Here is a 27045-nt window from a genome sequence, read left to right on the forward strand (position 1 = left end):
TTAGCCTCTCTGAAGCTGTGACTTTTCATCCCCCTCCATGTTTGTGCCAAGATCAACCTGGGTGAGTTGCCTGATCTCTCCAAGCCTTGGTTGCCTGGTCCGAAACTTGGGGGAAGCACACTTCTCTGGAAAGGTGGTTTGGGGATTCCATCTGCAGAAGGGTGCTGAGCCCAGCAAAGTGTCTGCTGGTTTGTAGGAGGAGCTCAGGTCTTTTGTTCCCTTCTTGCCTATAAATTCTTAGCCCCGTGATGGGGACATTTAACCACAGCCTCCTTAAGGCTAGGGTGTAGGGGCAGCCTCAGGTCGTCCCTCTGGCTGGGCTCCTAGCAACTGGGTCTGGTCCCTCTGCTCAGTCCTGTGAGCAGCTGAACTGATGACAGGAAGGGCTGATGGGCATGTGTGGGATGGCTTGCCTGTTGATGTTCCCTTCCTAGAACCCTTTCCCTGAGTTCCTGGAGGTATTAGTCTGCTTGAGCTGCCATAACAAAAACCACAGACTGGGCAGCATAAACAATGCAAATTTATTTTCTCACAGTTCTGGAGGCTGAAAGTCCAAGATCAGGGTGCCAGCAGCGTCGGTTTCTGGTGAGGCTCCTCTTCCTGGCTTGCAGGTGACTGTCTTTTCGCCATGCCTTCACACAGCCTTTCCTCTGGGCTCACATGGGGAAGCGGGGGCGGGAGGTGTCTCTGGTGTGTCTTCTTCCGAGGACACTAGTCCTGTTGGATTAGGGCGTCACCTTATGACCTCCTTTGACCTTAATGACTTCTTTCAAGACTATATCTGCAAATATAGTCACATTGTGGGTAGGACTACAGCATATGAATTTTGAGGGGGCACAGTTCAGTCCATACACCAAATATCAAATCATACACCAAATATCTCCCCTCAAGGAGATAAGGGTTCTAAGGTGGCTAGGACCACAGAGGAGAAGCAGTCAAGCCCAGAGCCATGTGCATCCTCCAAGACCTCAGAGGAGAGAGCTCTCTTCTGGCTGGAGTGACAGAGGGAGTCCCAGGGGAAATAGCAATGTGGGGCATCTGGGCTGGACCTTGATAAGAAGTCTTGGGTGGGGAGGGCTGCCAGGTCCCGGGGAAGTCTGGGCAAAGACCTGGGGCCCTGTGAGGAGCACACCAGGTCAGATCAGTTTGCCCTCCCCAATTCTCTTCCGCTTCTCTCCCCTGCTGTGGGTACTTGGGGAACGTCAGACTTGCCAGAAGTCTGCTCAGGCTGAATGTGCTGTTAAAGCGAATTTCAACCCGGCAAAGGAAGGAGCTGGCTGGGCAGTGGTGATGGCACTGCAGCAGAAGGAATCCTGCAGCAGCTTGAGCCCCTGTGCCAGCCAGCTGGCCACGCGGCCAGATGGTGCAGGGTTAGAGCTTGGCGGAGATGGAGAGGATCAGAGAGGAGGGACCTGGGGAGTCGAGAGCCAGCAGAGAGGGTTCTTGGTGACAGACAGGCCCCAGGACTGCTTGGAAGTATTTGGGAAGGGAGAGCGGTGGAGCAGTGTAGAGGATCCTGGAGATATCCAGGGACCCCAGACCACCAGAGGAAGCTCCAGACGTGATGAGGGACCTATGAAGCTGGGGGCCACGGAAGGCACCAGTGAGGGGTGAAGGTCAGCACAGGAAGATGTTCAGCGGAGTTCGGGATCTCATAGACACTGGGGGCTGGAACTTGAGGTCTAGGGGGCCTGGGAGAGTTAGGGTTCACAGTCTTTCTCTTCCAGCATGTCCAGAGTGTAGACTCTGGCTGGGAAGGTGTTACGGCAATCAGACCTGCATACTCCCTGGTGTAGCCCTTGGGGCCAAGGCCCTCATACGTGGCCTGAACCTCACCCACGACCACCTGAAGGGGAAGGCAGAGAGCCCTGCAGGTGCTGAGCATCGTGCTGTGAGAGTGCAGTGCACCTTGCACTTGACAAAGGCCGGGTGCAGTAAGTTACTAATAACTTGCTCAAGCAAGCTAGTAAGTATGTTTAGCTAAGATTCAGTTCAGGTCTGGCTCCAAAGGCAGTATGTTTTCCTCTCTGCATTCTCTGCCCCTGGCTGGTTTGTTATCATGGTTTCACGGAGCATCTATTAGAAATGTATTATGTGCTGGAGTGTGTGATAGTTTCAAGGGCTACAAAGATAAATAAGACACGAGGGCAGGGGAGATGCATGGGTAAACAAACTCAGATAATTCAGAGTGACAGGAGCTGAACTAGAAGCCGGAGATTTGGGGGATGTAGGAAGGAGTGGTCCATTTTGCCCAGGATAAGGATGCATGGGGGAAGGAAGTCAAGAAGGCTTCAGAGAGGCATTGGTAGTTGAAAGAGCTGGTTTCAAGGGTGAGCAGATGATCCTCAGGATACACAGGAAGGGGAGGGTGGGGAGAGTGGAGGAGATTCTGGGTTGAAGGAGCAAAGTGAGTGAAGATATAGAGGCTTAGAGCTGCAGGGCCCTCTGGGGATGGCATGGCTGTGCGGGGCAGAGAGCTTGAGAGATCAGCCTGCCTGGGAGCTTTGTCTTTGCTGGTTGGCTCTGGGGAGCCCCTGGGGGACTCTCAGCAGGGAAATGATGAGATCTGAGCGTCACTTACGGGGCTCGCAGAGCTCTGGTTCTTGCACAGCTCTGTGGGGCTGCCATGGTGCACTGCAGTGATCTGTCTGCATGCCTTCCTGCCCGGGAGACAGTGCCCTGTGCAAGGGCAGGGCCTGGCTTTTGTCCATCTTTGTGGGCTTCCTGGGTGATGCTAGTGGTACAGAACCTGCCTGCAAGTGCAGGAGACATAAAAAATGTGGGTTTCATCCCTGGGTCAGGAAGATCCCTTGGAGGAGGGCGTGGCAACCCACTCCAGTATTCTTGCCTGGAGAATCCCATGGGCAGAGGAGCCTATGGGGCTACAGTCCATAGGACTCCAAAGAGTCAGACACGACTGAGTGAATGAGCACGAACGTGGCTCCTTCACTCAGAGCAGGCCCTACTGTGAGCAGAGGTTTGGCACACAGCGTATGCTCTGGGGAGGCTTGGTGCTGCAGTCAGACTGATGTCCAATCTGCCATCCTGCTCACGAGGACTTATGCCCACCCCTCTCCAGAGCCCTCTTAGCTCGGTGTGGGCACCTTGTAGACAACAGGATGATGTGGGCAAGTGTGGAGGGGACTTCCTTGGTGGTGCAGTGGTTGCTTCCACTGCAGGGGGCATGAGTTTGATCCCTGGTAGAGGAAGATCCTGCGTGCTGAGCAGTGTGGCCAAAAAAAAAAAAAAGACGTTTAGGGCTTCTTTGGGAAATAAAGATAGAGATCTTTTTTTTAAGTGTGGGTGGATCTGACTTTGAATCCCAACTCGTCATTTATCAGTTGTAGGTCTTTGAACAAGTTATTTAACTTTCGAAAGACTCAGTTCCCTCATTTGTCCAATGTCAGTGATACAGTGAAGTCTACCAGATTATTCTTTATGTTAGAGTGCATGTCAAGTGTAGATATGCAGAAAGTGCTCAGTACATGTTAGTTATAATAATCATAAGAAATAATGGCCTTCATGGGTGCTGGTCACTTACCTATCGTCTCTCAGTTCTAATGCTTCCCTGATATACTCTGCTCTGCGAGGCTAGGTCTGATTCTGCAAACTATATTTTTCAGAGCATATTTTCCGGTGGGTTCTTATTAGGTTTTGCCAATAGGGAGGTTGGGTACAAGGAGAGAGGGGAGGAGTTGCTTCTTCTATTTGCTTCATTTCAGTGTTGCTCCAGCACCACCTGGGCAGCGTTACTTCCTCCAAGATCTGAATCCCACCTCCAGAGGGATCCCTTCCCTGAGATTCTAGCCTCTGACAACCCCAACCTCACCCACTTGTTCTCCCAAGCCAGGGGTGGGAGCTTCCTTCTGCTGTTTGCTCCACGTTACTTACTGTTCCCTTCTTGCTTTTCAGTCCTCCCACACCAGTAAAGCCAATCCCTTATATTCAATACCTGTGAGGTTTCAGTTTTCCTAAGGGGAGTCCTGACATAACACCGCGGCTATGTATGGCAGCCTGTATCTGGTGCCCTGTGGATGATGTGGAGTTCAGAAAGGGTGTGATAAGGGAGCCTCAGAGCCCAAACATGGGGAAGGGGGTGGGGCAGATGCAGACGCAAGTCCCAGTAGAGTGCCAGTTGGGTGATGGGCAGCAGGGTGCAAGCTGGGGGATAGGGAAGGGTCTAGACTGATCGGAACTTGGACTTTATTTTAGGTTGGGACGGATCATGATGCTGGAAAGGCAAGTTGCAGCTAGAAATGGAAGGCTGACATGCCAGGGAAGATTTGAGATAAAGCCTGGACTGAAGGACGAGGGAGGACAAATCACTTTCCTCTCAGCCCTGGAGGCATGGTGGGCGGTGGAAGGGGCTGGGTTTCCAGAAGCTGACTGTGTGGTCTTAGACAAGTCATTCTGCCTCTCAGATCACTGATGCCATCCTCTCTAAAGTGGACTTTCCATACGCTTTGGAAACTGAAAACTCTGCCAGCAGAAGAAATTATCGATGTTAGATAGTATTTTGATGTTAGATAGTATTCTGAGTAGTTCTGGGGGAGGGATTCACAGGAGGGAGGAGGATATTGTGAGACTGGGAAAGAGAGGAGGTGAGAGTCCAGCGGGGAAAAACGTGTGTGTGGAGGAGGACTCCAGGGCTGCAATGGTCCACACTCTGACAGGGAGGAGAGGCTGGAAGAGGGCAGGGGAAGGGATACAAAAGGAAGCCATGTTCGGGCATTACCGTGGCACATGGGCAGGGCTGAGGAATGAGGGGGTGTGGGAACCCAGGCTGCCACCACCGGGAAGCCACTGTAAGTAAAGCCTGATCCGGCGGGGGTGGGTGGGGGAGGTGGCCCTAAAGACACCGCAAGCAGAGGGCTGTGGGCCTCCCTTCGGGTGGGCCCAGAGTTGCTGGGAACCTCTGCTTCCTCGACCTCCCCCTGTTTTATATCTTCCCAGCCGGAAACATCGTGAGGTTATGAAAACAAACTGCCAGTCCTAAATTCATGAAAACTGACTTTAGCCCAGCCTACAGCATGGAGGAAAAATGTTCTTGGAGAATATGTATGGGTCAGACCCTGAAGTACCCAACCAGGCTGGGAGAGGACAGAGCCAGGGACTTTACCCTTCCTGAGCCCAAGTTGGAGGAAGTCTCATTCCTTTCAAAGCAAACTGCTTGTTTTTCATGACATAAATTATGTATGTTCTTTAAGAAACATAAAGAGAAAATACAGATAAGCAAAAAGAAGGTATAAATCACACATAACCTCACCTCCCAGATGAATGTTTACGCTTCCAGATGCTTCTCTGGGTTTGTACATGTAAATGCAAAAAATCGCATTTATATTATGTGAAACCTCCTCTTGCCATTCTTCAGTGCATCACGGCCATCTTTCCGTGGCACTAAATGTACGTCTGCAGCATCTTTTAAATGATATCACAATTAGATGACAACAATCATTCGTATAGTGCTCTATAGCTTACAAAGCACTTGGCATCCATTATCTTATTTCAGCCCTTGGCCTTCCTAAGGGAGGTCTCTCCCTTATGTAATTCTGCTTCCAAAAGGGGCCACCTCTGCCTCCTTGGCACCTGGGCCTCCCCCTCCCCCTGCTCCCCAGAAGTTTCTCTATAGCCCTACCTGCATCCTTCCTGCTTTGGGCAGGAGTCAATTTCCAGTTGCCATCTGCGGAGATGCATGCTGGCTAGACCCCTCTATCTCTCCGTCTTTCTGCCTGACCCAGCTGTCAACCTCTGTCCTTCTGGTCACCCTCTCTCCTTTCTCTGCCCCTCAGAGAAGAAGGGACCTCTGTTTTGTTCTCTTGAGAATCTTCCTGCATAGTCTCAGAATGTCTTCCCTGCCGCCACCCTGGTTACCCTTCCCTTTTCTTCCCCTGCACCGCTGCCCACTTCCCTCCTTCTGTCCAGTGCTGCTTGAGGACAAACTTGACCCCACCTGATAGGGCGGGAACCCAGGTGGCCCCCTCTGCTCCCTCAGGATGTGACCCTCCCTCACCTCCAGATACGACTAAACACCAAGTTTCCCTGTTGTTGCTTATGAGTGGGGAAGGTGGGGGCAGACTCACAGAGAGCCGAGGGGTGGAGGGTCTGCGGAGCCTCCAGTGCTCGTGTGTGGAGAGGTTCTGACGCCTGTCTCCCTGTTGCCCGGGTCTCCCCTCCCACACCCCCTGCCTTGGCTTGGCTCTCTCCCCTCATTCCCTCCCCAGCACCCTCATCCTTTCCTGCTCCCCCTCTGCCCGACATCTGACCATGGCTCTGGGGTTTGAGAGCTGCAGCCACTGGGGATGGAGGTGGGGATAGAGGCAGGAAGGAATTTTGTGCCTCCTTCTCTGTCCTAGGATTTCAGTTGACATCTTTGTCCTGGGAGTACCTCCCTCTGCCCACCCCCACACTGACCGCCACCCCCCACCCCACCCTGCCCCAGCCCAGCATCTCTCCTTTCTCCCCTCTGTAGCAGGACTGAAGATGGGAAGAGAAGCTCCTGGCCTGCTCAGTCCAAGACCATCCTGGGCAAGGGCCTCATCTCCTGGCTGTGGAGAAGGGCAGGTGCCCCTGAGTTTGGTGACCCAGATATCCGGGCTGGATAAGCACGCCAGCCCTGAGCACACCCACTGGGAATGCCTGCCCATTGGCCCTCAGGCCTCCTTTCCACAGCAAGCACATCACAGCTCGCGGCTCTGTGGCCCCTTTGAAGTGCCTTCCTTCAGCCAGCATCAGTGGTGCCTGAGCACTTGATCTCAAGCTCCTGCTGTTATGTCCCTGGGCTCACCAAGTGCCCTCCCTTCTGACTCCATCCCAGCCCAGCAGCCCGGATTCCCGATTAGGCATGCATTCAGTGTCACTTCCCTTGTTCACTGGGGACAGATAATACCACCTGAGTGTCCACTCACTGGTAGCATCTTCAGCTGAGTGATCCAGAGGGGCTCCCGTTCATGGAAGGTGACCAGGAGAAGCCCTGGGTGTTCAAACCCTCTAACTCCCGAGCCAAGATCAAGAGTTGGCAGGAGGTGCCAGCACACTGCCCATTAGCCTTACAGGATGAGAGGACCCCCCCAAACTCCCCTTTCGGCCCTGGGGGTGGGTGCTGATGGCCCGAGGGGTTGTGCATTGAAGCCTCTGGCTGGAAGCCTCTTGCTGTGGGGCAATGGCTGTGACTAACATCTCCCCTGTCCTTTGTCACAACTGAAGGTTGGAGAGGAAGACAGACAACCGCTGGACCAGGGGAGGGGCTTCCACAGTGTTGCTGACACTAGGCCGAGCGGAAGCTTCAAGTTTCTACTCCAGATTTGCCCCCTGGCTGGGAAGCTAAGACCCAGTGCCCTGCTATCCAAGTTCCCAGGACTTGGAGGGAGCATGGGGCTTGGGGCTGGCCTGGGAGCAGGAGCAGGATGCTGGCCCTCCTGTCCTCGAACCCTGCTCTTCCCCCTCTGTGATGATGCCCAGCAGCCACCCTGGCTGCAGTCTACTGCTCTATGCCCAGAGCCTAGAGGAAGAGGAACTGTAACCCAACTTGTCCTGCCCCCACCTAGGTCTGATCCAGTGGCACGGCCCTCCTGACCCTTGACCACTTGATCTCAGACCTCCTAGCCCAGGCCTCTGGGTCCCTCACTGTAGAAGGCGCCTATCTCCTACCCCATGAAGATGCATCAGTCAATCCTGAGCTTGGAGCGGGTGGAACACGAGACCCAGAGCCTCCAGCATCCCTTTGCTCAAGTGAGGGATTTGTCACGAGGACATAAGAACAGTTCCAAAGGGGTAGGTGGTAAACATGGGATTCTTTTCCAGATATTTATTTATTTATTTGAGGGCTTCCCTGGTGGCTCAGATGGTAAGGCGTCTGTCGGCAATGCAGGAGACCCGGGTTTGGGAAGATCCCCTGGAGAAGGAAATGGCAGCCCACCCCAGTCCTCTTGCCTGGAAAACCCCATGGACGGAGGAGCCTGGTAGGCTCGATGGAACGACTTCACCTTCACTTTATTTGCCTGTGTTAGGTCTTAGTTGCGGCATGCTGGATCTGTCACTGCAGAGCGCAGGCTCTCCTGTTGCAGCACTTGGGCTTAGTTACTCCATGGCGTGTGGGATCTCCGTTCCTGGACCAGGGACTGAACCCGCACCCCCTGCATTGCAAGGCAGATTCTTAACCCCTAGACCACCAGGGAGGTCCCAAACATTTCATTCTTTTATGCTAATCTGTCCCCACCCCATTCTCTTCCCTTCTCAGCCGGTGGCAGGTGATTTTTACTGAAGTTCTGTCTGAGTCTGGGGGAGAGGAGAAAATCAAGGGTGTCTCTGGACACTTTTAGTCGCTGCATTCATCCTTCTGCTTCTGCGGCATGCGTCTTCGCTCTCCCTCGCCAAGTCAGCCTATTGTCTCTCTCTAGCTGTCTCTGAGAGAGGAGACACTTCCTCCCCCCGCAAAGCTTCTCTGTATAGTTGGGAAGTCCCTTCTGAAATCTAACTGCCATCTTTCTTGCTACCTTATTACATCCAGTTGTTTTTTTTAAATTTTATTGGAGTCTAGTTATTTACAATATACATCCGTTTCTTTCCTAGCGTACAGATGGCAGTAGAGTTTGTCTTCCAGTATCCCCTACATCCTTCTCCCAAACATTCTTTTGGGTCAGTCACCAGCTACTCATCTCTGGAGGTAAAGCACAGACACTTTTTTTCTGAAGCCCTCTTTTCTTCAGCTCCCAATCCCTTCTTTAAACCCCTCCCCATTCAGATGGCCAGCACTTCCTGAGCAGGCCGTGCTCCGTCCTGTGGAGGTGAGGGGACGCGGGTAGTGGGGAGACAGCTGGATGCCAGTGCTGCCCTCTCTGGGCCTGTGCAAGTGCGGGGTAACCGGTGTGATCTGTGTGAGTGTGCAGGTCTCGGATCCAGGATTCTTGTGTGGAGTCTCTCCTCCCTTGCACTCGATAGTGGCCTCTCTGAGACCAGCATCTCAGGGGAGGAGAGAACAACCTTCCCGTCTCTTTTCTTCCTAAGCTGTGATTCTGCCAGCAACCATTAGGGGTCACTGTTGCCTTAGTCACCAATGACAGGTCCATGGGTGCGGTGGGATGCGAGGTCCTTGCTGCCCATGTCAGGATGGTGCACGTGAGTTGCGGTTGTTATACAGAGACGCCTTGCACAAACTCATACCCACTCCAGTCATGCCTTAAGGAGCTGTGGTTTGCAGGACAGCTGCTGGAGTGAGCAAGCGCTTAGAAGTATAAATCTCCCTAGACCTGCTGTGTGTGTAGCATGGGAGCTCTGGCCCCAGGGATCCGGATGCAGGAAACACTGGTACAGGATTCTAAAAAGCCTTGAGTCAGGCCCAGTCCCTTTTGCTACCACTCCCTTCAGCAAGGTTTTAAGTCATTCATCTGCAACTCCTCCCCTTCAGATGCCCTGATGGCACTGGCATAAGAGCCTGGAAACCAACTCCCAAGTGTTCCTTTAACATGCCTCCAGGGCGTCTCTGCTCATAGGATGGCATAACAGTAGGGCGCCAGACACATAGACTCTGCTCTGATGTGTTCCCTGCCCTGGCAGGGGGGCATCCAGCCAGGACTGGTAATGTCATCAAGACCCCTCCTCCCCCATCCCACGTTCTGCCTGCCTCACATCTGTCCTGGGAGACCCCAGGAAATGTCTATCCAGTGGAAACAGCGAGAGATGACCTAAAGATGAGGTGTGGGGGACGGGTTGGTGAGGCTGGGAGGCCGGATACAAAGGTTCCCCTGCCGGGCTCAACCACTTCTGGCCGCCTGAGCCGCAGATAATAGCAGGATTGTCCTGCTTCACTGCCATGGCAACCCTGGCTGCTCAGGTCCTCATGGAGGTGGTGTTTGACAGCAGTGTATTTATCCTGTATCACTGCCTCAGGGTCACCACCTCAAGTCCCCAAGGAGGGAGGGAGGAAGTTCATCCAGTGTTAAGACCATATAGATGGAGAGATAATGGGCTGCCCGGGACCAGGGTACAGACAGACCTCGGCCTTTATTATGCCTTCTCCAGTCTTCCCACGAGAGGCGGGGGTGGGGGGCAGGAGTCAGGGCAGGGAGGAAGCAAGGCTCTTAAGGCCTTAATAATCCCAGGGCAGGAGGGGGGTGAAGGGGAAGGGCCTGGGAGAAGGGGTGCATCTGCACCGAGGGAAGGCCCTGGAGAAGAGGAAGGGGGAGCACCAAGCTTGGGGTCCCTGGGTGAGGCAAAGGAGAGGAAGGGGAGAGGCAGGCCCCGAGGCCAGGCTGGGGAGCCACTCAGCAAGGTCCCTGCGTTCTCCCCACACGCGCTATGGCGTGGGGCAGGGGAGGCGGTGAGACACAGCGGTACCAAGAGCAGCCATCTGGACGCTCAGCCCCAGCATCCCAAACTCGGGCAGAGAGGCTTCCAGGCCCAAGTCTGGTGGCTCATGTGGTTTCTAGCGTGTTGATGGCCCCGGATGTCCACAGGAGCTCCAAAACCGCCGGTGGGGTCCCCAGACCCTGCCTTCAGAGCAGATCGGCCTCTCTTTCTAGCCTGAGTAGGCTCTCTCACTCAGAGCGTCTTGTCCACCGTCTAATCTCCACTCCTGCTGTGGCCTTGTTTACTTTCTCATGGAGAACTCAGATTCCTGAGAAAATCTTTCCTGCCACGACTCAGCTGTGGTCTCCCTGTCACCCCCCAGCCTGTCCCGCTCTGCTCTGTCTCCTTCGGCTGTCTCAGCATGGGGCTGGGGTGTGAACGTCTCAGCCTCTCATGGCTGCAAAGCTCAGGTCCCTTCCTCTCTGTCCGTGGGAGGTCCCTTCCTCTCTGTCTGTGGGAGGCCAATCAGCCAGGGAATGGGGTGCCCCTCAATGTCCTGGACCCCCATTCTGGGGGCTGAAGTCTGAGGAGGCCTCTTTTGGGGTTCGGGGGGAGTCAGGCTCTGCATCTGTGGGCAGCAGGGAGGCCCGGGCTCCCCGGCATTCTGGGCTGTGATAGAAGGAGAGGAGGCGGAAGGAGGGCCTCAGCTCCTCCTGTATGCTGTCCAGGATGTGGGTAAAGGTGGGGCGCAGGCGCGGGTTCTGCTGCCAGCAGCGCTGCATCAGCTCCTGCCTGGTGGAGGTAGGGGGCAGTGTCAGAGAGGTGCACGCCTCCTGCCTCCTGCACTGAGAGGGTCAATGAGTGTGATGGAGGGGGTCATGGAGGGGGTCATGGGGGGAGTATGTCTGCTCAGGTCTGTGCTGTGCTTGGTTGTTCAGTCATGTCCGACTCTTTGTGACCCTATGAACTGTAGCCTGCCAGGGTCCTCTGTCCATGGGATTCTCCAGGCAAGAATACTGGAGTGGGTTGCCATGCCCTCCTTCAGGGGATCTTCCCAATCCAGGGATGTAACCTAGGTCTCCTGCACTGCAGACGGATTCTTCACCAACTGAGCTTGGGTCACAGGGGAGTAAATGGGGGTTGCAGTGGGGATTTCAAGTTGGAGGGCTCAGAGCTGGGGATCAGTGTAAGTAGAAGCCTCAGAGACTCCCAGGGGTGGGGCAGATGTTGGCAGAGGGCAGGGCTGAGGCAGGGCCAGGCTGGGGTGACTCACAGCTGAACCGGACAGCTCTCCAGCTCTTCCAGGACTCCACCGTCCACGACGAACTTGAGCACCTGCTCATTGGATAGGCCCTGGTAGGGTTGTTCAGCCAGGGTCACGATCTCCCAGAGCACCACGCCGAAGGACCTGGGAGGACAGGGAGGAGGGCCTGAGCCCCGCATGCTTCATGCAGCTCAGCACGCCCTAGGGAGTGCATGCCAGACCCTGCCTCCACACCCCTGAGCCCCCGCTCCAGCCAGGCCCCACCAGACGTCAGAGTGGGTGGTGAAGATCCCGTCTTTGAGGGACTCGGGGGCCATCCAGCGCACAGGCAGCAGCCCCTTCCCGCCCTTGCGGTAGTAGTCTGTCTCATACACGTCTCGAGTCATCCCGAAGTCTGGAAAGGGAGGGTGGACAGGGTGTGGGGCAGCAGAGCCAGTCACCAGCTCCTGCCCCAGGAGTACCTCTCCCAACCCCCTCCACCTCCACAGTCTCCAGGAATCCTGGACTGTAAGGGCTCCAAGGACCTCAGAGATCATCCCATCCAAATTCTGCTGTCCTCAGATGGGGAGACGGAGATCCAGGTCAGGGGGCGATCAGGGACAGGCCTGGGTCTTCTCCTGCCTTGCTGGGGGAGTCTCTCTACCCAGGCTGCCCCACCTGCCTGGTCCCCTCTGTACCCCCAATCTTGACAGTGAAGTCCTGGGACACCATGCAGTTCCGGGCCGCTAGGTCTCGATGCACAAACTTGTTGGCAGCAAGGTAGGCCATGCCATCTGCAATCTCACCAGCCATCTGGATCATATCTCCCAGTGCTGGCCGTGGGAGCCCAGGATTGTTCTAGAACCAAGAGACGGGCTGTTGAAGCAGGAACTTGAGGCTGGACTCCTGCATAAGGATTATGCCTTCAACTGCCCAAGTCCTTTCTAATTCCCCAGCTCCTCCACCCAGAAGCTTCCTGGTCCCCACCTCTGCCTCGGGCCGCAGAGATCGAAGATGGCTCTTGAGATCCCCTCGGGTCATTAACTCCATGATGACCAGAGTTGGCTGGCCCTGAGACACCACGCCCAGGAGACGTACCTGGCATGGAGAGAGAGCCTCGTTGCGGGTCTACTCAGCTCCCTTTGACCCACTTGGCCAAAACCTTGTTCTGCTGTGACCACAACCTGACTCAGACAACAACCCTCCTAACCCTAGCCATGACCATAACCCTCATCTTGACCTAACAATGACCTTGACCCCAACCCATGACCTTTTTAAAATAAAATATATTTATTTGGTTGCCGCTGGGTCTTAGTTGTGGCACATGGGATTTTTTTTTTTTAAGTTGATGGCACACAGGATCTTTAGTTGTGGCATCTGGGATCTAGTTACCTGACTAGGGATCGAACCTAGGCCCCCTGCATTGAGAGCATGGAATCTCAGCCACTGGACCGCTAGGGAAGTCTCCGTAATCCATGACCTTAATTGTATCTATCATCTCAGTCTTCATGATTGGCTCAATTCTGACCTTGATTCCAATCACCCTCCTAATAATGCTCTGAACACTCAGATTTGACCTTCAACCATGACTGATCTCAGCCCTAGCCATGATCCTGTTATAGCCCTACCATGACTTTTAATCCAGTTAGGATCCTAACCACAGTCCCAGTCCTGGACTTGATGGTGCCCTGACATCATCTCTGATCTTTCCTCTCTAACCACATGACCTTCATCCTAATTCTGACCTTGATATTGGACTTGACCCTTCCTTACCACATGGTGACACTTGAATGCCTTCATGACAGAGGCTTCCTTGAGGAACTCAATGCGTTCTCGTGGGCTGGCCAGCTCATTCACGGTCTTCAGGGCCACCGGCGTGGGCTCCTCTCCAACCTCCAGTCCTTGTGCCAGCCCCTCGTATACCATCCCGAAAGAGCCCTGGCCCAGTTCTCGGATTATGGAGATCTGCTCCCGAGGCACCTCCCACTCATCGGGGATGTACACTGAGAGGAAGTGGGGGGTCACAAGCAAGGACACTGCTCTCTGCCACACCTCCACCCACCCTCTTCCTTCTTGAAGGGCTCAGGTTCCAAGGCTGCCTTCTCCAAGATGGCCTGGAAGTCTGTCTCTTCTCCCCTCCGGTCTCCCTTCCCCACACCACCTGTCCAGCCACCCCCAGACCTACTGTGAGAGGCGCTGAAGTATTCCGGATTCACAGAGGCATACAGGGTGCTGTTTCTGCAATGGGAGGTGAGGGGGGGTCAGCCTGGAAGGGTCCTCGGGAAGGAAGGAGCCATGTCAGAGGACAAGGAAGAAGGGTATTCCAAGGAGGAAGGAAGTTACTGATCCTATCTTAGCTCTGGTCAGGGTGACCCCTGGGGAACCCCAAGGACTTCCCAAGCTAGTCTTGGTCCTAGTCCTGGGATCTGGGGTCTGACAGGCTGGGAATAGGGAGGACAAAAGTAGCGAGGCTCTGGTTTCCTCAGCTAGTCCTCAGAACCAGCTAATCAAAGTCCTGTCCTCAGTTCCCTGTCATATTCAGCTCTAGAGGGATCTGACATCAAGAAGCCCAGGACACATCCTGAGATTTCCTGCTTCTTTCTCTGCTATGATCGGACCAGTTTCATTAGCTCTCAGGAGGGCCTCAGCTGCCCGTCTGAGAGTGTGGTGACCAACAGTCCCAGGATGCCCAGACTGAGGGGTTTCCCAGAATATAGGACTGTTACTACTAAAATCAGGAAAGTCCCTGGCAAACATGGACAAGTTGGTCACCCTAACTAAAAAGCATGTCTCTTTTCTCCAGGTAAGTCAGTGCCCCCAGGGGAAGAGTTACTGTTTCTAAGGAAGTCCTTTTTGCTGTCTCATCTATTACCATCTGATTGCACTGATGTTATGATGAGGGCTCAGAGAAGAAGGGTGTTGGGAATCAGTGGGACTCGTCATCACCTCTTCTTGCTGTAGAAGAAACCAAGGACAGCAAGAATGATGAGCAGCATGAGCCCCGCAGGGGTGACGGTGAGAAGGACGTGCAGCCCCCCAGAGTCTTCCTCCTCTGGTGGCCAGAAGACAGCAGAGGGTCAAAGATGGAGAAGTCAGAAAAAAAGAAAAAACAATAATAATTGTAAAAAGATGGCGAAGTCAGGGGGTCAAGGACACAGTGGGAGATGAGGATGTGGGGCGGATGGGGTGGAAGGTGGAGGGGCCTGCGGTTTCCACAATGGGAGATGTGGGTGGGGGCCCAGGTGGGGCTGTTTGGGAATACAGGTCTGAGTCAGAGGCCTGCATACCCGGGCCAGGGATGTAGAAAGCGACACTGTCTGTCCAGGAGCCGTTGCCAGCCAGTGAGGTTGCCCGAACTCTGGCAGAGTAGTTTCCAGGAGGCAGCAGGGCCAGGTGGACACCCCCAAATTTGGCATATCGCAGGCGGGACACACACAGCACTGTGGCCTCCTGAGGGCAGCACAGAATAGCTGGCTGGGAAGAGGATGGAGGGGCAGGCCGGGGCTAGGTTAGGGTGTCTCCAGGGGTGCCTACCTCTCCCAGGCGGCGGTACTTGATTTCGTACTTCAGAATGAGTCCGTTGGGGTCCGGTGGCTCAAGCCAGCGCAGGAGAACACTGCTCTTGCTGGCTGCCTCCCAGGCCACTTTTCCTGGGATACCATCAGCCTCTCCTGCAGGAGAGGCCATCAGGCAACTCGACTACAATTATTCTTCTCACCTTCATGTTCAAACGCAAGGGGGCTAAACTGGGAGGTTCAAGGAAACTCTGGGATTATGGGGACTGGCAGGAGTGAGCAAGGAGAGGCCCTGAGGTTGGAGGGGGCAGGGAGGTGGGAGGTTGTCAAACTGGCTAGTTAGAGCACTAATTAGATAGGGTCCTTGGGGTCGGTGTGTGGGCAGGGTAGAGCTGGGGGAGGGTCACCTACTGTGGGGCATGGTGCGCGCAAAGACGAAGGTGGCCGCGCTGCAGCCCACGGTGTGCGCCGCGTGGTTGCAGGCATGGATGTCGATCCGGTACTCTGTGAAGTGGCGCAGGCCACTCAGCACCGCTCGCTCCCGGGGCACTTTGTCCTCTTGGATCTTGAAATCCGAGCTGTTTCCCCCAAGCCTGAGGGCCTCGGCTGCCCGTCGGCTCCTCCCTGAGTCCCTAGAGAGGGCGCAAGTCAGAGCCATGGCCCCGCCTCGGGAACCGCTCTTCTCGGCCCCTGCTCCGTCCCCGCTCACCTTTGAGGGCTCTTATTGATGGATGTCACCTTCCAAGGGGATCTGGGAAGACCAGAGACGACCCTGTCAGGCTCATCTGGAACGCGCCCCAGTGCTCTCTGCAGGGGCGCACCGCCTCCTAACCCACCCACAATCTCAGGCCCCGCCCACCCCCCTCCCCACCCCCCCTCCCCTCACAAACCCCGCCCATCAGCACCCTGGACTCCCGCCTGGCTTTCTCGCGCCGAGACGCACTTGGGAATGGTGATGGCGTTGTGTAGAAAGTTTTCAAACTTCTTCTGGAACGACGCCTCCTGTGCCTCCAGCGGTGGTAGGACCTGCCCAGGAGGTGGGTGCTGGCAAGGGCAGCAGCCAGGCTCCCTGTCGGCCTCGAGTTCCCCGTCTTCTCCGTCGAAGCGGGGGTCGTTGTTGCTGGTGGGCAGCCGCAAGCCTGGAGGGGCGGCGGGCAAGGAAGTAGTTAGCCTGGCCGCGCCCGCAGCCCGAGACCCCAACCCCTCCGGCCCGCGCCTCCTCCCTGCGCACCGCGGTGGCAGTAGTCATTGAGGTAGAGGTCGCTGTCCTCTGCCAGACGTTGCCACAGCACCAGGTAGTAGGTGATGTTTCCGTTGCGCTGGGTCGGTGGCTTCCAGCGCACCAGCAGGTGGGAGGAGGAATTGGACGTGGAGATGACATCCTGGGGCACTGTGGGCGCTGAGGGTGGGAGGAGGGTACACCTGAGGGACTGCAGATCCCCCTTTTAAATACTGTCTGGTAATGGGCCCTTCTTTCTGAGGTCCGGCCTCCCAGCCTCTGTAGGCCAGGTGTTCAGTGACCCAGCTTCTCTATTTCTGGTGTTCTTCCATTCTCAGTAGGGTCCAGGCATCTAGCTCCCACCCCCTCCAAAGGCTTCAGCCTACCTGCAGGTAAGGTTCGGAGGTAGACGATGGGGCTTTGGGCTCCTTGGTGGGGGCTGTCCTCCGCTGTGGTCAGTGTGATGGCCCGTACAAACACGGCATACTGTGTCCAGGGCTTGAGCGGGGCTAGGGTCACCCCCGGCTCCTGGGTGCGGCTAAGGGGCAGCTCCACATCCAGTAGGTTCCAGCTCTGGGCCCCACAGGCATCTGGACCTACGTACTCTGTGGCATTCTGGAATGGGCTGAACAAGCCATCCCTGGAGTTGAGGGGCGGCTCATTTAGCTCTGCCCCCTCTTCTCTGAGCCACTCCAAGCCTGCCACTGTCCTTCTTCTCCCGGGGTGTGCAAGGGCATTCAGAAGCAGATGTGGGTCTGCCCTTTGGGGCAGGTGCCCTGTTGGCATGACTCACTCACTGAGTGGATCTGCTCAGAGCTTAAACTGAGCCATGATCCACAGTATATAGGGCTTCCCTGGTGGCTCAGACAGTAAGAATCCTCCTGCAGTGTGGGAGACCTGGGTTCCATCCCGGGTTGGGAAGATCCCCTGGAGAAAGGAATGGCTACCCTCTCTAGTATTCTTGCTTGGAGATCTCCATGGACAGAGAAACCTGGCAGGCTGTAGTCCATGGGGTTGCAAAGAGTCAGACATGACTGAACGACTAACACACACATACATACACACGCACACACCCCACAGTATATATATCTAAGGGAGCACAGCCTTAGCCACACTGCAAGGCAGATGCCAGGGGAGTTTCCTGAAAAACCTCTAAGACTGTCTGCCCTTTGAGTCCAAGGCAGCCATGTATAGTCATGCAGAATGTGAGCTGCACAAGCCAGAGCTTCGGGGGTGGGTTTACATTGCGGTCCATGTTAGCACTCCTCAATATGTGGACCAGAAGATTCAGCATTACCTGGGAGCTTTTTAGAAATGCAGATTTACAGGGCAGTCCAGGGCCTGCCCAAGACTAATGGAATCAGAATCTATGGGGGTGGGGCTCAGGAATCTCCTTTTAACAAACTGTCCAGTTCGTCATGCTAAAGTCCTTCATCTTCTACTGAGGCCTAGGAGTAGATTGGCCCTGTGAGTAGATTTTTCTCCCCCACTCTGTGCGTGTGTGTGTACTAAGTTGCTCAGTTATGTTCTGACTCTCTGTGGCCCCATGGACTGTGGACTGTAGCCCACTAGGCTCCTCTGTCCATGGACTTTTCCAGGCAAGAATACTGGAGTGGGTTGCTGTTTCCTATTCTGGGGGATCTTCCCGACCCAGGGTTCAAACCTGTGTCTCCTGTGTGGCAGGCAGATTCTTTACCATTGTGCCACCTGGGTTCCCTTAGGCCCTGTGCTAGCAAGCAACTAAAATCTCTCCATTTTAATTCACAGGAAATTATTCCGATCCAGGTAGCTCCCATCTTCCATCTACCATAAAGGGTGACAGTACTCTTCACTCCATGTCTCTCTTCTAAAGATTTCTATTTTTGATTCTAGCCATGCTTTTGGAGAAGTCCTTCCTGTGGTCTAACCACTATCCATCCTGCTATGGTCGGTACATTCTCTCCAAAGAAAAGAGCAGTTGGTTCTTGGTTGTCCCTGCTACCGCCCTTCCTCAGGCTTTAATGAAATGCTGGCAAAGATGTGGATAAAACTGGCCAAATTAGTGGGTACTTCCCAAACCGCTGCTGGGGCAGGAGCATGTGGTCAGTACAAAACATTAGCATAGTGAATTGAGCTTTAATTATCCAAGTCTTCCCAGCAGGGCGCCTCTCCTGGGCTTTCAGAAATCCTGACTGCCCGCTCTTCATCACTGGGTGAGATAAAACTGAGGCATGGAGGGATGAAGAAAGTGAGAGGAGAGCCAGACGTGAGCCCTACAAGGGAGTGAGACTCGGGGTTCTTGGCTTTCTGGCTTTCCACAGCCCCGCAGGGTTCTGCCCTCACCTACGTGCGGTCAACAAATTTGCCTGGTCAGGCTCTGACCCGCAACCCCGCTCTGGCCCCGCCCCGCCCCACCCCGCCCCGCCCCGCCCCGCCCCGCCCCCGCCCCACCCACTGACCCCGCCCCTCTCTGGCCCCGCCCCCGCCACTCACGACTCCTTGTAGTACACAATGAAGCTGAGTAGGTCGCGAGCCTCAAGCGGTTCATAGCGCTCCCATCGCAGCAAGATGCGATTGGCCTCCGTCACGTTGGACACAAAGCGCAGAGTGCGAGTCTGGCCTGGGTGGGGTAAAAGGCGAACACCTGCTTTTGACCACGTTGAGAACACCTGCTTGAGCCGCCTACTCCCAAGCCCCCACCCTGACCCCGCAGCATCCTGCCCCTTAACGTGGCCTCTGAAGAGAACTTATCCCATCGTTCCCTTCAAGCCTCCCCTCCACTTGAGAGCGTGTCTGGTGTGTTCTAGTGTGTGTGTGTGTGTGTGTGTGTCTGGGTGTTCCTTGGGGTCCCCTCTCTCACTGCCAAGGTGCCAGGGCTTGGGGTGTCGGGCCTTACAGGCAGCGCGGTCTCCGTTGGTGCGGGGGTTGATCTCAGCCTTGTTTTGCCGTCCCTTAGTGCCAGTCACCTCCTCCAAGCGGTAGATGTGCTCCAAGCAGAGGCGTGGGTTGAAGGCGAAGTATATCTTGCCCACAGGAATGGTGAGCCCTGCAGCCACCCAGGAACCCAGCTGCTGTAGGTTCTGGTTATCCAGCACGTACAAGGTGTAGTTCCTGGGGGAGGCCAGGGGACCTTGCTCTGCATGGCAGGTGGGGGCAAAGGATGAGGAAGGGTGTGTCTTATGGGCTCTTCCTGAAGGGTCTGCACTGGGGGCACAGGGGAGGAGGGGCACACAGGGGAGGAGGGGCACACAGCAGCCCACCCACACCGGTACACGTGGGGCATTAGTACACACCCACTCTGTGCCACTGACCAGGAGTGTGACGTCCAGCAAGGCACCCACGTTCTGTGTTTTTCTCATCAGTGAAATGGGGCCAACAGTTTTTCCACCTTCCTCCTTCCTGCATCTCACGTTAATTGAGCACCTGCTCTCTGCCAGGCTCTGTCCTGGCTTTGGGGACACAGGGCGGAGTGAGACTCAGCCTGGGGCTGTGCCTTTCCAGCTGGAGTGGGGACACCCTGGGGGGTACGCGAGAAACCACTTGGCTGGATGATAATTTAAAACATTATTTTGAAAAATCCTGGCTACATTAAGGGTAAGCTTCGACTGGTAGAGGTAGGAACGGGTTTCAAACCCAGGGAGTTTGCTCTGCAGCTAAGAGGATCAGATGACAACAATTATAGGCAATCCGTATAGGGTGATATGTAAATACAGTTTTATGTAATTGTGTGTATTTTGTTTCAGGCTCTGTTTTAAGTGCTTTATACATAACAGCTTCAGTAATATTCTCAACAGCCCTAAGAAATAAGTAGTGTTATGTTAACCCCATTTTACAGATGAGAAAGTTGAGGACCAGAGAAGTTAACCTACCCAGAGGCACATAGTTAGTAAGTAGCAGAGCTGGTTCCCGCACACTTGACTACAGTTTGGGGAATGTTGGGGAGGAGATATGATAGAGGAAACTATTTCTGATCCCTTACCCATCCACCATGGTGTCCCCCCGGATAAGTTTGAGGTTCTTGAAAAAGCCTAGGGACACGAGGGCAAAGGAGTGCTTGATTTTGAGGAAGCCAGTGATGGTCTCTACCAGTCCTAGGCTTCGCTGCAGCTCCAGCTCCAGGTTATCTGGGGATGGGGAAGACAGGACTGGAGCCGGGGCAAGGAAAGTGATGGGTCCATTGTGGGGGAGCTGGCTGGGGGCCCAGGGAAGGGGGCCCTCAGGGCAGGGACCCAGGATGATGGAAAGTGGTGCTTTAGCTGGGTCATTGTAAGGGGTGTGGCCAGGAGGAAGGGTGTGGCTCTGGAAGGCACTAACAGCCTTGACGGAGGTTGAGGATGAGGCTCCCTTCCACGTGGGTGCAGCCCACCAGATCCTGTGCTGCCTGGACAGAGTCGATGGTCTTGGTGCCCACTTTGCACTCTTTGGGGCACAGCCCCTCGCATTTGTGGCAGAATATGCTAGTAGGGGCAAGCAGAGGATGTGGCATGAGTCCTGGACCAGTGTGGGCCTCCTCACTGCTCCAAGGGTGCCCCCCACCCACCCGACACTCACCTGCTGTCATTACGGGTGAAGCCTGGAGGGCACTGGGCCAGACAACTACCCTGGTGGATGCCGAAAGTGGAGGCACGGCCAGGCACAGAGCGCAGGCTGGCACAGCGCTCCGCTGTGACACAGCGCCAGGACTCATGCTGGTAGGTGCCTGGCGGGCAGGCCCGGTGGCAGGCGCCCTGGAAGTAGAGGTGGCGGCAGGCGACGCAGGCACGGGGGTCTTCCGGCCGGCTGCAGCCTCCCAGGCACTCGGCGTGGCAGCACTCGCCCCTGACTGTGCAGGCCAGCCCCCGAGGACAGGGGCACACTGTGGGCAGAGTGCTGCGTTAGACCTTACCTGCACCTCCTTGGTCCTGCCCCGCCCTCTCCCTGAGGGCTAATACTCTTGGTCTGCACCCAGATCCGTCCAATTCAGATGACACTGGTTGCCAACTCTTCCCCAGATGGGGGCTCTTGAAGATACAGACCACGGCCCCTCTCTGTGACTCCCCACCTCCCACAGTGCCTAGTCAGGGGTATTGGAACTCAGGACCAAGCAGTGACCTTGTCCATCAGGGCTCCTGCTCCCCAGCCTGCTGTCCTGTCTAGGCCTGGTGCCCAGATCATCGCTGGGCATGGGGCCAAGGTGAACCAGCCAGCTTCTCTTGAGGAGTGAGGACTAGGGCCAGGTGGACCTGGGAGTGTGTGGGAGAAGGGGCCACCCCTGGTCATTCGATCCAGGCCTCTGCCCATCCCTCCTCCCTCTTCAGTCTCTGCCCTGGGTGGAAGGTAGCCCCAAGCAGATGTGGGGCTGGGTGCCAGGAGCCTGGCTCCTTTGCACAGTGGCAGCTGGATGTGTCCATGGGAGCGATGCGTGTGGCAGGGGTCAGCCAGGGCATGTTGACACTATACACGAGAGAGGACATGAAGCAGCTGTGTTTACAGCCAACAGGGAGACTTCGGGGTGGGGGCACAGCAGATATAGCAGGGATCTGGTTACTCTTCTGCCCTGATGCTGAGGCACTGGGGTGAAGAGAGCTGACCTCCAGGGGCTGCATGGAAGGAACCCCAGCTTGGGGACCCCAGATCTGCTTCCAACCTCTCAAGGTTCCTTTCCCTCCTCCACAACCTTCACCTCCTCCTCCAACCATCCCGCCTTATTCCACTCCTCCTTTTCTCCACCCTTTCCTTCTGCTTCCCCTCCAGGCACCTTACCTCCTAAAAAAGGTCCCACATCACATATTTGTCCTCTCCTGTCCTGTTCTTCATCTGCCTCCTCCTCCTTTCTTCTTCCGCCCAGCTCCCAACCTCCCCACTGCAGTACTGCCAGCCTGTACTGTGGCCGTTTGCACCAGACACAGAACTAGTTACTATGGTCCAGGCACTCTTGTGATGTTTTACAGAACAGTTTGCTCCTCATCACAGTGCTACAATCATTTTACAAATGAGGAAATCGAGGCACAGAGAGGCGAAACGAACATCGCCAGTAAGTAGTAAAGCTGAGATTCGAACCCAGGACAGTCGGCTTTGCTCTTGACCTCTGCCTCATTCTGCGTCTTGTGCAGCTGCCTCATATCCATTCACGCTACTCTTCTCCCCCATATTCAACTTATACTTTTCTTTTACTGTCTCCATGACTACCTGACACTGTCTTGCGCCTACCCCTTGACTACCTGATGCTACGTCAGTTATTTAACTTTTTTGAACCTCAGTTTCCTCATCTGCAAAATGGGAATAAAGACATAGGATGAATGACAGTTAAAATAAATACTGTCAGCAAAGTACTGACACATACCATCTTATGGGTGCCCAGTGCCGTCTGCCTCTGCCCTCCCTGCGCTCCCTGGCCCTCTTCTGTGCCAGTGCCCACCTTTCTGGCAGTGACTGGAGGTCCAGCACCTGTAGTCAGTGTGCCCGCTGAAGGTGGTCCTGGCACAGGGCTCACCCGTGGTGCCCAGCAGGCCTGGGCACACATCGGCACACTCCTCGCCCAGCTTGTTGCCCACAATGTGGTTGGCACCAGGTGAAGGCTGCAGCAGACCCCAGTCAATGGTGGAGAGATGGCAGAGCTCCTGGTTCTTCTCCACACGCACAGCCCCACGCAGAACGGCCCCCAGTGCCGGCAGCCCCACATCCCGCATGTGTGGCATCTCGAAGATGACCAGCGCATAGCCCAGGAAGAGGCGGGCACCGCGGATGACTGCCAGGTTGGGGAAGAGGTCACGCAAGCTCTCCAGGCCATAGACCCGGAAGAGCAGCAGGTAGTCGGTGACCTGGGTGAGGCGTGGGAAGCTGAGGCCACGGAAGTCCTCGCCGGTGGCTGTGAACATGAGCAGGATCTGCAGGTGGCCCTCCACCACGCTGCAGTTCTCCAGCCGCCGCAGCTCTGCCACGTCTGAGCGGATGTCCAGGCTAGGGCACACTGTGGGTACAAGCGGCAGGTAGCCATCAGTACAGCTTGGGCCAAGCACCCCATCCTGCTCTGGCAGCTGGGGAGGAGGGAACCACACTGGGAGGGAACATTAAGGCAGAGTCAGGCTCTGCTGTGGGTGTGGGGGGAACCTCCTCTCTGGGCCTCAGAGGCTTCATCCGCAGCTTACAGGATCCCCACCAGAGGAGCCCACCTGGGCAAAAGTGACCTTCCCTCCCAAACTCACGTCCCCTTCTCAGTTGACTGCAACTTCCTTCTTGCAGTCAGACTCCAAAGCGAAAGCCTCCATCATTCCTTTCCTTCTCTAACCCCCACACCCTGTGAGCTCCACCTTTAAAATATACCCAGAATCGCATTCACCGCTTTCACCGTCGTCTTCTCCAGACTTTACAGTAATAGCTTCCTAAATGGTCTCCCCACTTCCGCCCTATCCCCCTCTCTCTCCTATCCTCCACTCCACAGCCAGAGTGGAAACACACCACACAAGTTGGATCACACTCCTCTACCGCTCACAGCACCCCAGCGGCCTCCATCTCACTGATGAAAAGCTGAAGTCCTTACCACAGCCTACATGGCCTCTGCACTTCTCCCACTTTATCCCCTTTTTCTCTTTTCTTCAGAGACACCGGCTGTCTTGTGGTTTCTCAAACGAGCCTGACAAGCTGCTGCCTTGGGGTCTTTGCACCTTCTGCTCCCTCTGGCTAGAACACTCTTCCCTCTCCATGGCTCTTCACCTCTTTGAAGTCTTTGCTCAGATGTCACTTTCTCAGTGAGGACTTCTCTGATCACCCTATTACCTCCTACTCCCTTTCCTACTTAGTTTTCCTTCAAATGCTTAACACTGGCTAATATACAATTTACTTCTTTTGTTTGTTGTAAGCTTTAGAAGGGCAGGGGTCATCATGTAATTCATTGCTGTGTCCTTGGTGCCTGATACAGTGCTTGGCACAAAATTGGTGCTCAGTAAATATTTGATGAAGGAATGAATGAATGAATTCTGTGACTGAGAAGCAATAGTCTGAGCTTCATACACTCCCTTTCTCTCCCAGGCCTAAGGAAGCTAGAACCTTGGTCCCAGCATCTGTTTACTCTCGAAGGAACATTCCATGGCTCCCCATTGCCAAAAGTTCAAGTTTAAATTCTTCAGCCTGACATTCCAGGACGTCGATAAACTGGGCCCCACTAGTACCTTAGAAAAGTTCCTTGGCCTGTTAACCCCTCAGTTCTTGTCCTGAAAGCCTCAGGTCAAGCCCCCATTCCCTGACCCTCTGACCCTGCGTTAATCACGTTCCCTTCAGGCTCTGCTGCACTAAGTCCAGCACTCACACCAGAACACCTGGGGTATTGCCGCAACATTGCTTTCTCTCTCTCTGTCACCATTTCTAAGGAGGGACTCTCCTGTGGTTGGGGCCCTTGTCAATCACCATGGTGCCCAGTTCAGGGCAGGAAGCACTGGGCACTCGGGGGTTGTGAGTTGAATCAACGGCATCTGGACCCCAAGTCTATTCCTCCCTCAGGGAACTGGGTGTGTCTGGATTTTTCTGGTCCCAGGACCCTGGCCCCATTTTCCTTTCTTTCCCCAAGTCACCTAGAATGGTTCCCCTAATAGGTTGCTTACCTGGCTCCTGCACTCCCTTCTCCCAAGGATACTTTCCATGGTCCTCACTTAGAAGATTCGGGTCTGAATCTTTTGGTTTGCTAGTCGAGTCCTGCTAACGTCTCCGGCGTCCACTCCCTCCACTCCTACCCAGTCCTCAAGCAACACGGCAGGCATCTTAAATACCCAGGCCCATCCCCTGATGTTTTAAAGGGGGTGGGCAGGCTAGGCTGGCTCACTGGGGCTTACTTCATACCTTCTCCCTGTCGTCATTAATGGCCCCTGTGCTTAGCTCTACCAGCAACTGTGTGTGTCTGAGCACTTGCAGGCACACATGCACACACACAAAGAGAAAACACTTCTGGTCCCTCTAGGCAAAGGCCAATCAGGCTCTGCAGGCAGATGGGGGGTTCTTTCAGGAGCCCACATGCCACTTCCCATCATGCCCTGGCCTCTCTAGGGCTCCCCTGATGGGAGTCATTTGGAAAAACAAATCTACCGACCTTCACAGGTTAACCCCTGCCTGCCTCCCCTCCAGACATGGCCCTGTGCAGAGCTGCACTGGGAACCAGACATCTGGGTCCCCTGACCAAACACCTCCCTCCCCCACACCCCAGGGCCGTGCTCCTGTCCTGACAACTGTGCTCCTGGCTGGCATCTGCTATGCCCTGTCCTGGTGCAGCAGTGGAGGAGGGGAGGGGTGCAGGCGGTGGGGCTATGCCTTGCAGGCAGTGCCTCTGGGGACTCCGTACCCCAACCCATTCACGTCACCCTTCTGTCTCTACAGGAAGGGGAGACTCTGCTCTGCCCTGGAAGGCCCCAGTCTGAGGGCATCACGTGATCCCTGAGGCACAGAGCACTGGATTCCTGAGCTCCCTCAGTCTGGAAGGGAGACTGGAAGGGAGTCTGGAAGGGAGTCTGGAAGGGAGACTGAGATTTGGGGAGAAGGACATCTCTTACCCCTTCCGCCTCTGAATCTTCCACTCTCAGCATTTTTTCCTCTCCCTGCCAAGTCCCCAGCACCCCCAGGAGAGCCACTTTGTCTACGTGGTCCCATCCCCCAAAACTATACAGTGTTTAGCCTGGGGACTAATTTAAAGCAGCCCCCTAGCCCGATGGATGGGCCCTCAAAGTGGGGGACACAGGACAGGACCCAGAGGCAGGAGTTCAGGACACAGTCTAGCTTGCCCTTTCAGGTCTCTGAGCTTCAGTTTCCCGTCTGCACAGTGGGTTCAGTTACTTAATGGTGCCTAGTTCTCAGCTCCTTCTCATCCTGGGCCCCTTTCCCATTTAGCGGTTCTAGAAATGACCTCTAAGACTACCCCTCCCCCCACCTTGGTTCTCATTTGGGCTTTACTAGGATCACTGTTTCATAAGCAGAAATGGAGGGCATCTATCCATCCTTCTGTTTCAAGGTCCTTCTCATTCCCCAGGGAACGGAGAGGAAAACACCCTTAATGTGGGAAACTGACTGCTTTCCCTGGTGGGAAGTCCTTCTGAGAGCTACCCCCAGTCTTCATGTCCCAGTAGGGAAATGGACGCGTTCTGGGTGGAAATTCAGTGTTTGGCCTCCCAGTCTGCTGGGAGGGAGATGGGGCTCCAGGAGACAGGGCTGGGGACTCACCCTCTCTCGTGTCCAGGCCAAATCCCAAGGAGAGGAGGATTGCAAGCAGGCAGGCTACCCATGGCCACAGACTGGGCACTGCCATTGTCCTGGTCCTGTCTGTGCCCAGTCCTGGCTCCTCTCCAGATGGCTCCAGGGAGTAGAAGGGTCTGACGAGTCCTAAGGGACACAGAGACGCAGGCTTCAGAGGGAAAGGGAAGGGAAAGAGCAGAACCACAAAGAATCCTGCATAGAGATGGCAGGAGACAGAAACGAAGTAATGAGAGCCACAGAGACACAGACAGTGGCAGGCCGCTGGAGCCAGAGACTCAGTGTGCACCCGGAGACAGAGAGACGAGGACGGAGATGCAGACAGCAACGGGGAGACTCAAGCTTCCAGGGGAAGAAAGTCACACGGCGCTGAGCAAAAGACAGCGCCAGAGGCCTGGTCAACCCCGAGGGCGGGGGCAGAGGACAGCAGTTGGGGGTTCCGGGGCGCGCGGGACTCTCTGGGGAGAGACTCCCCGTATCCCTCCGGGCACGCTCGGCTCCCCAGCGCCAGCTGGCCGCGCTGCCACGGTATCTCCCAGGGCGGCACGCAGGGGCCGCGCCCAGCTCCCGCTTCCCCGCCCCAGACCCAACGGATT

General features: G+C 55.4%; 1 protein-coding gene across 2 annotated transcripts; it reads right to left on the reverse strand.

The window, feature by feature from the left end:
• Positions 1-9980: 9980 nt before the first annotated feature.
• INSRR (insulin receptor related receptor) lies at positions 9981-26983 on the reverse strand. 2 transcript variants are annotated; one of them, XM_086393403.1, is made up of 22 exons: positions 26420-26983; positions 22638-23189; positions 20792-21095; positions 20555-20697; positions 20220-20364; positions 19137-19351; positions 18734-18860; positions 16648-16886; positions 16274-16441; positions 15986-16181; positions 15752-15793; positions 15454-15674; positions 15062-15198; positions 14815-14977; positions 14474-14579; positions 13713-13765; positions 13301-13530; positions 12515-12625; positions 12226-12385; positions 11813-11942; positions 11558-11692; positions 9981-11076 (listed from the first exon to the last, which is right to left on the reverse strand). In XM_086393403.1, exons 1-22 carry the CDS (start codon positions 26502-26504, stop codon positions 10833-10835), a joined length of 3906 nt encoding a protein of 1301 aa, XP_086249529.1. In that variant the 5' UTR covers positions 26505-26983; the 3' UTR covers positions 9981-10832. The 2 variants fall into 2 exon arrangements, with proteins under 2 accessions (XP_086249529.1, XP_086249530.1); XM_086393404.1 differs by lacking the exon at positions 12515-12625.
• Between the last annotated feature and the right edge of the window lie 62 nt (positions 26984-27045).

The sequence above is a fragment of the Bos grunniens genome, chromosome 3, assembly GCF_055505025.1.
Source record: "Bos grunniens cultivar Pamir isolate PY7600 chromosome 3, Bosgru_T2T1.0, whole genome shotgun sequence".
Taxonomy (NCBI): Eukaryota; Metazoa; Chordata; class Mammalia; order Artiodactyla; family Bovidae; genus Bos; species Bos grunniens.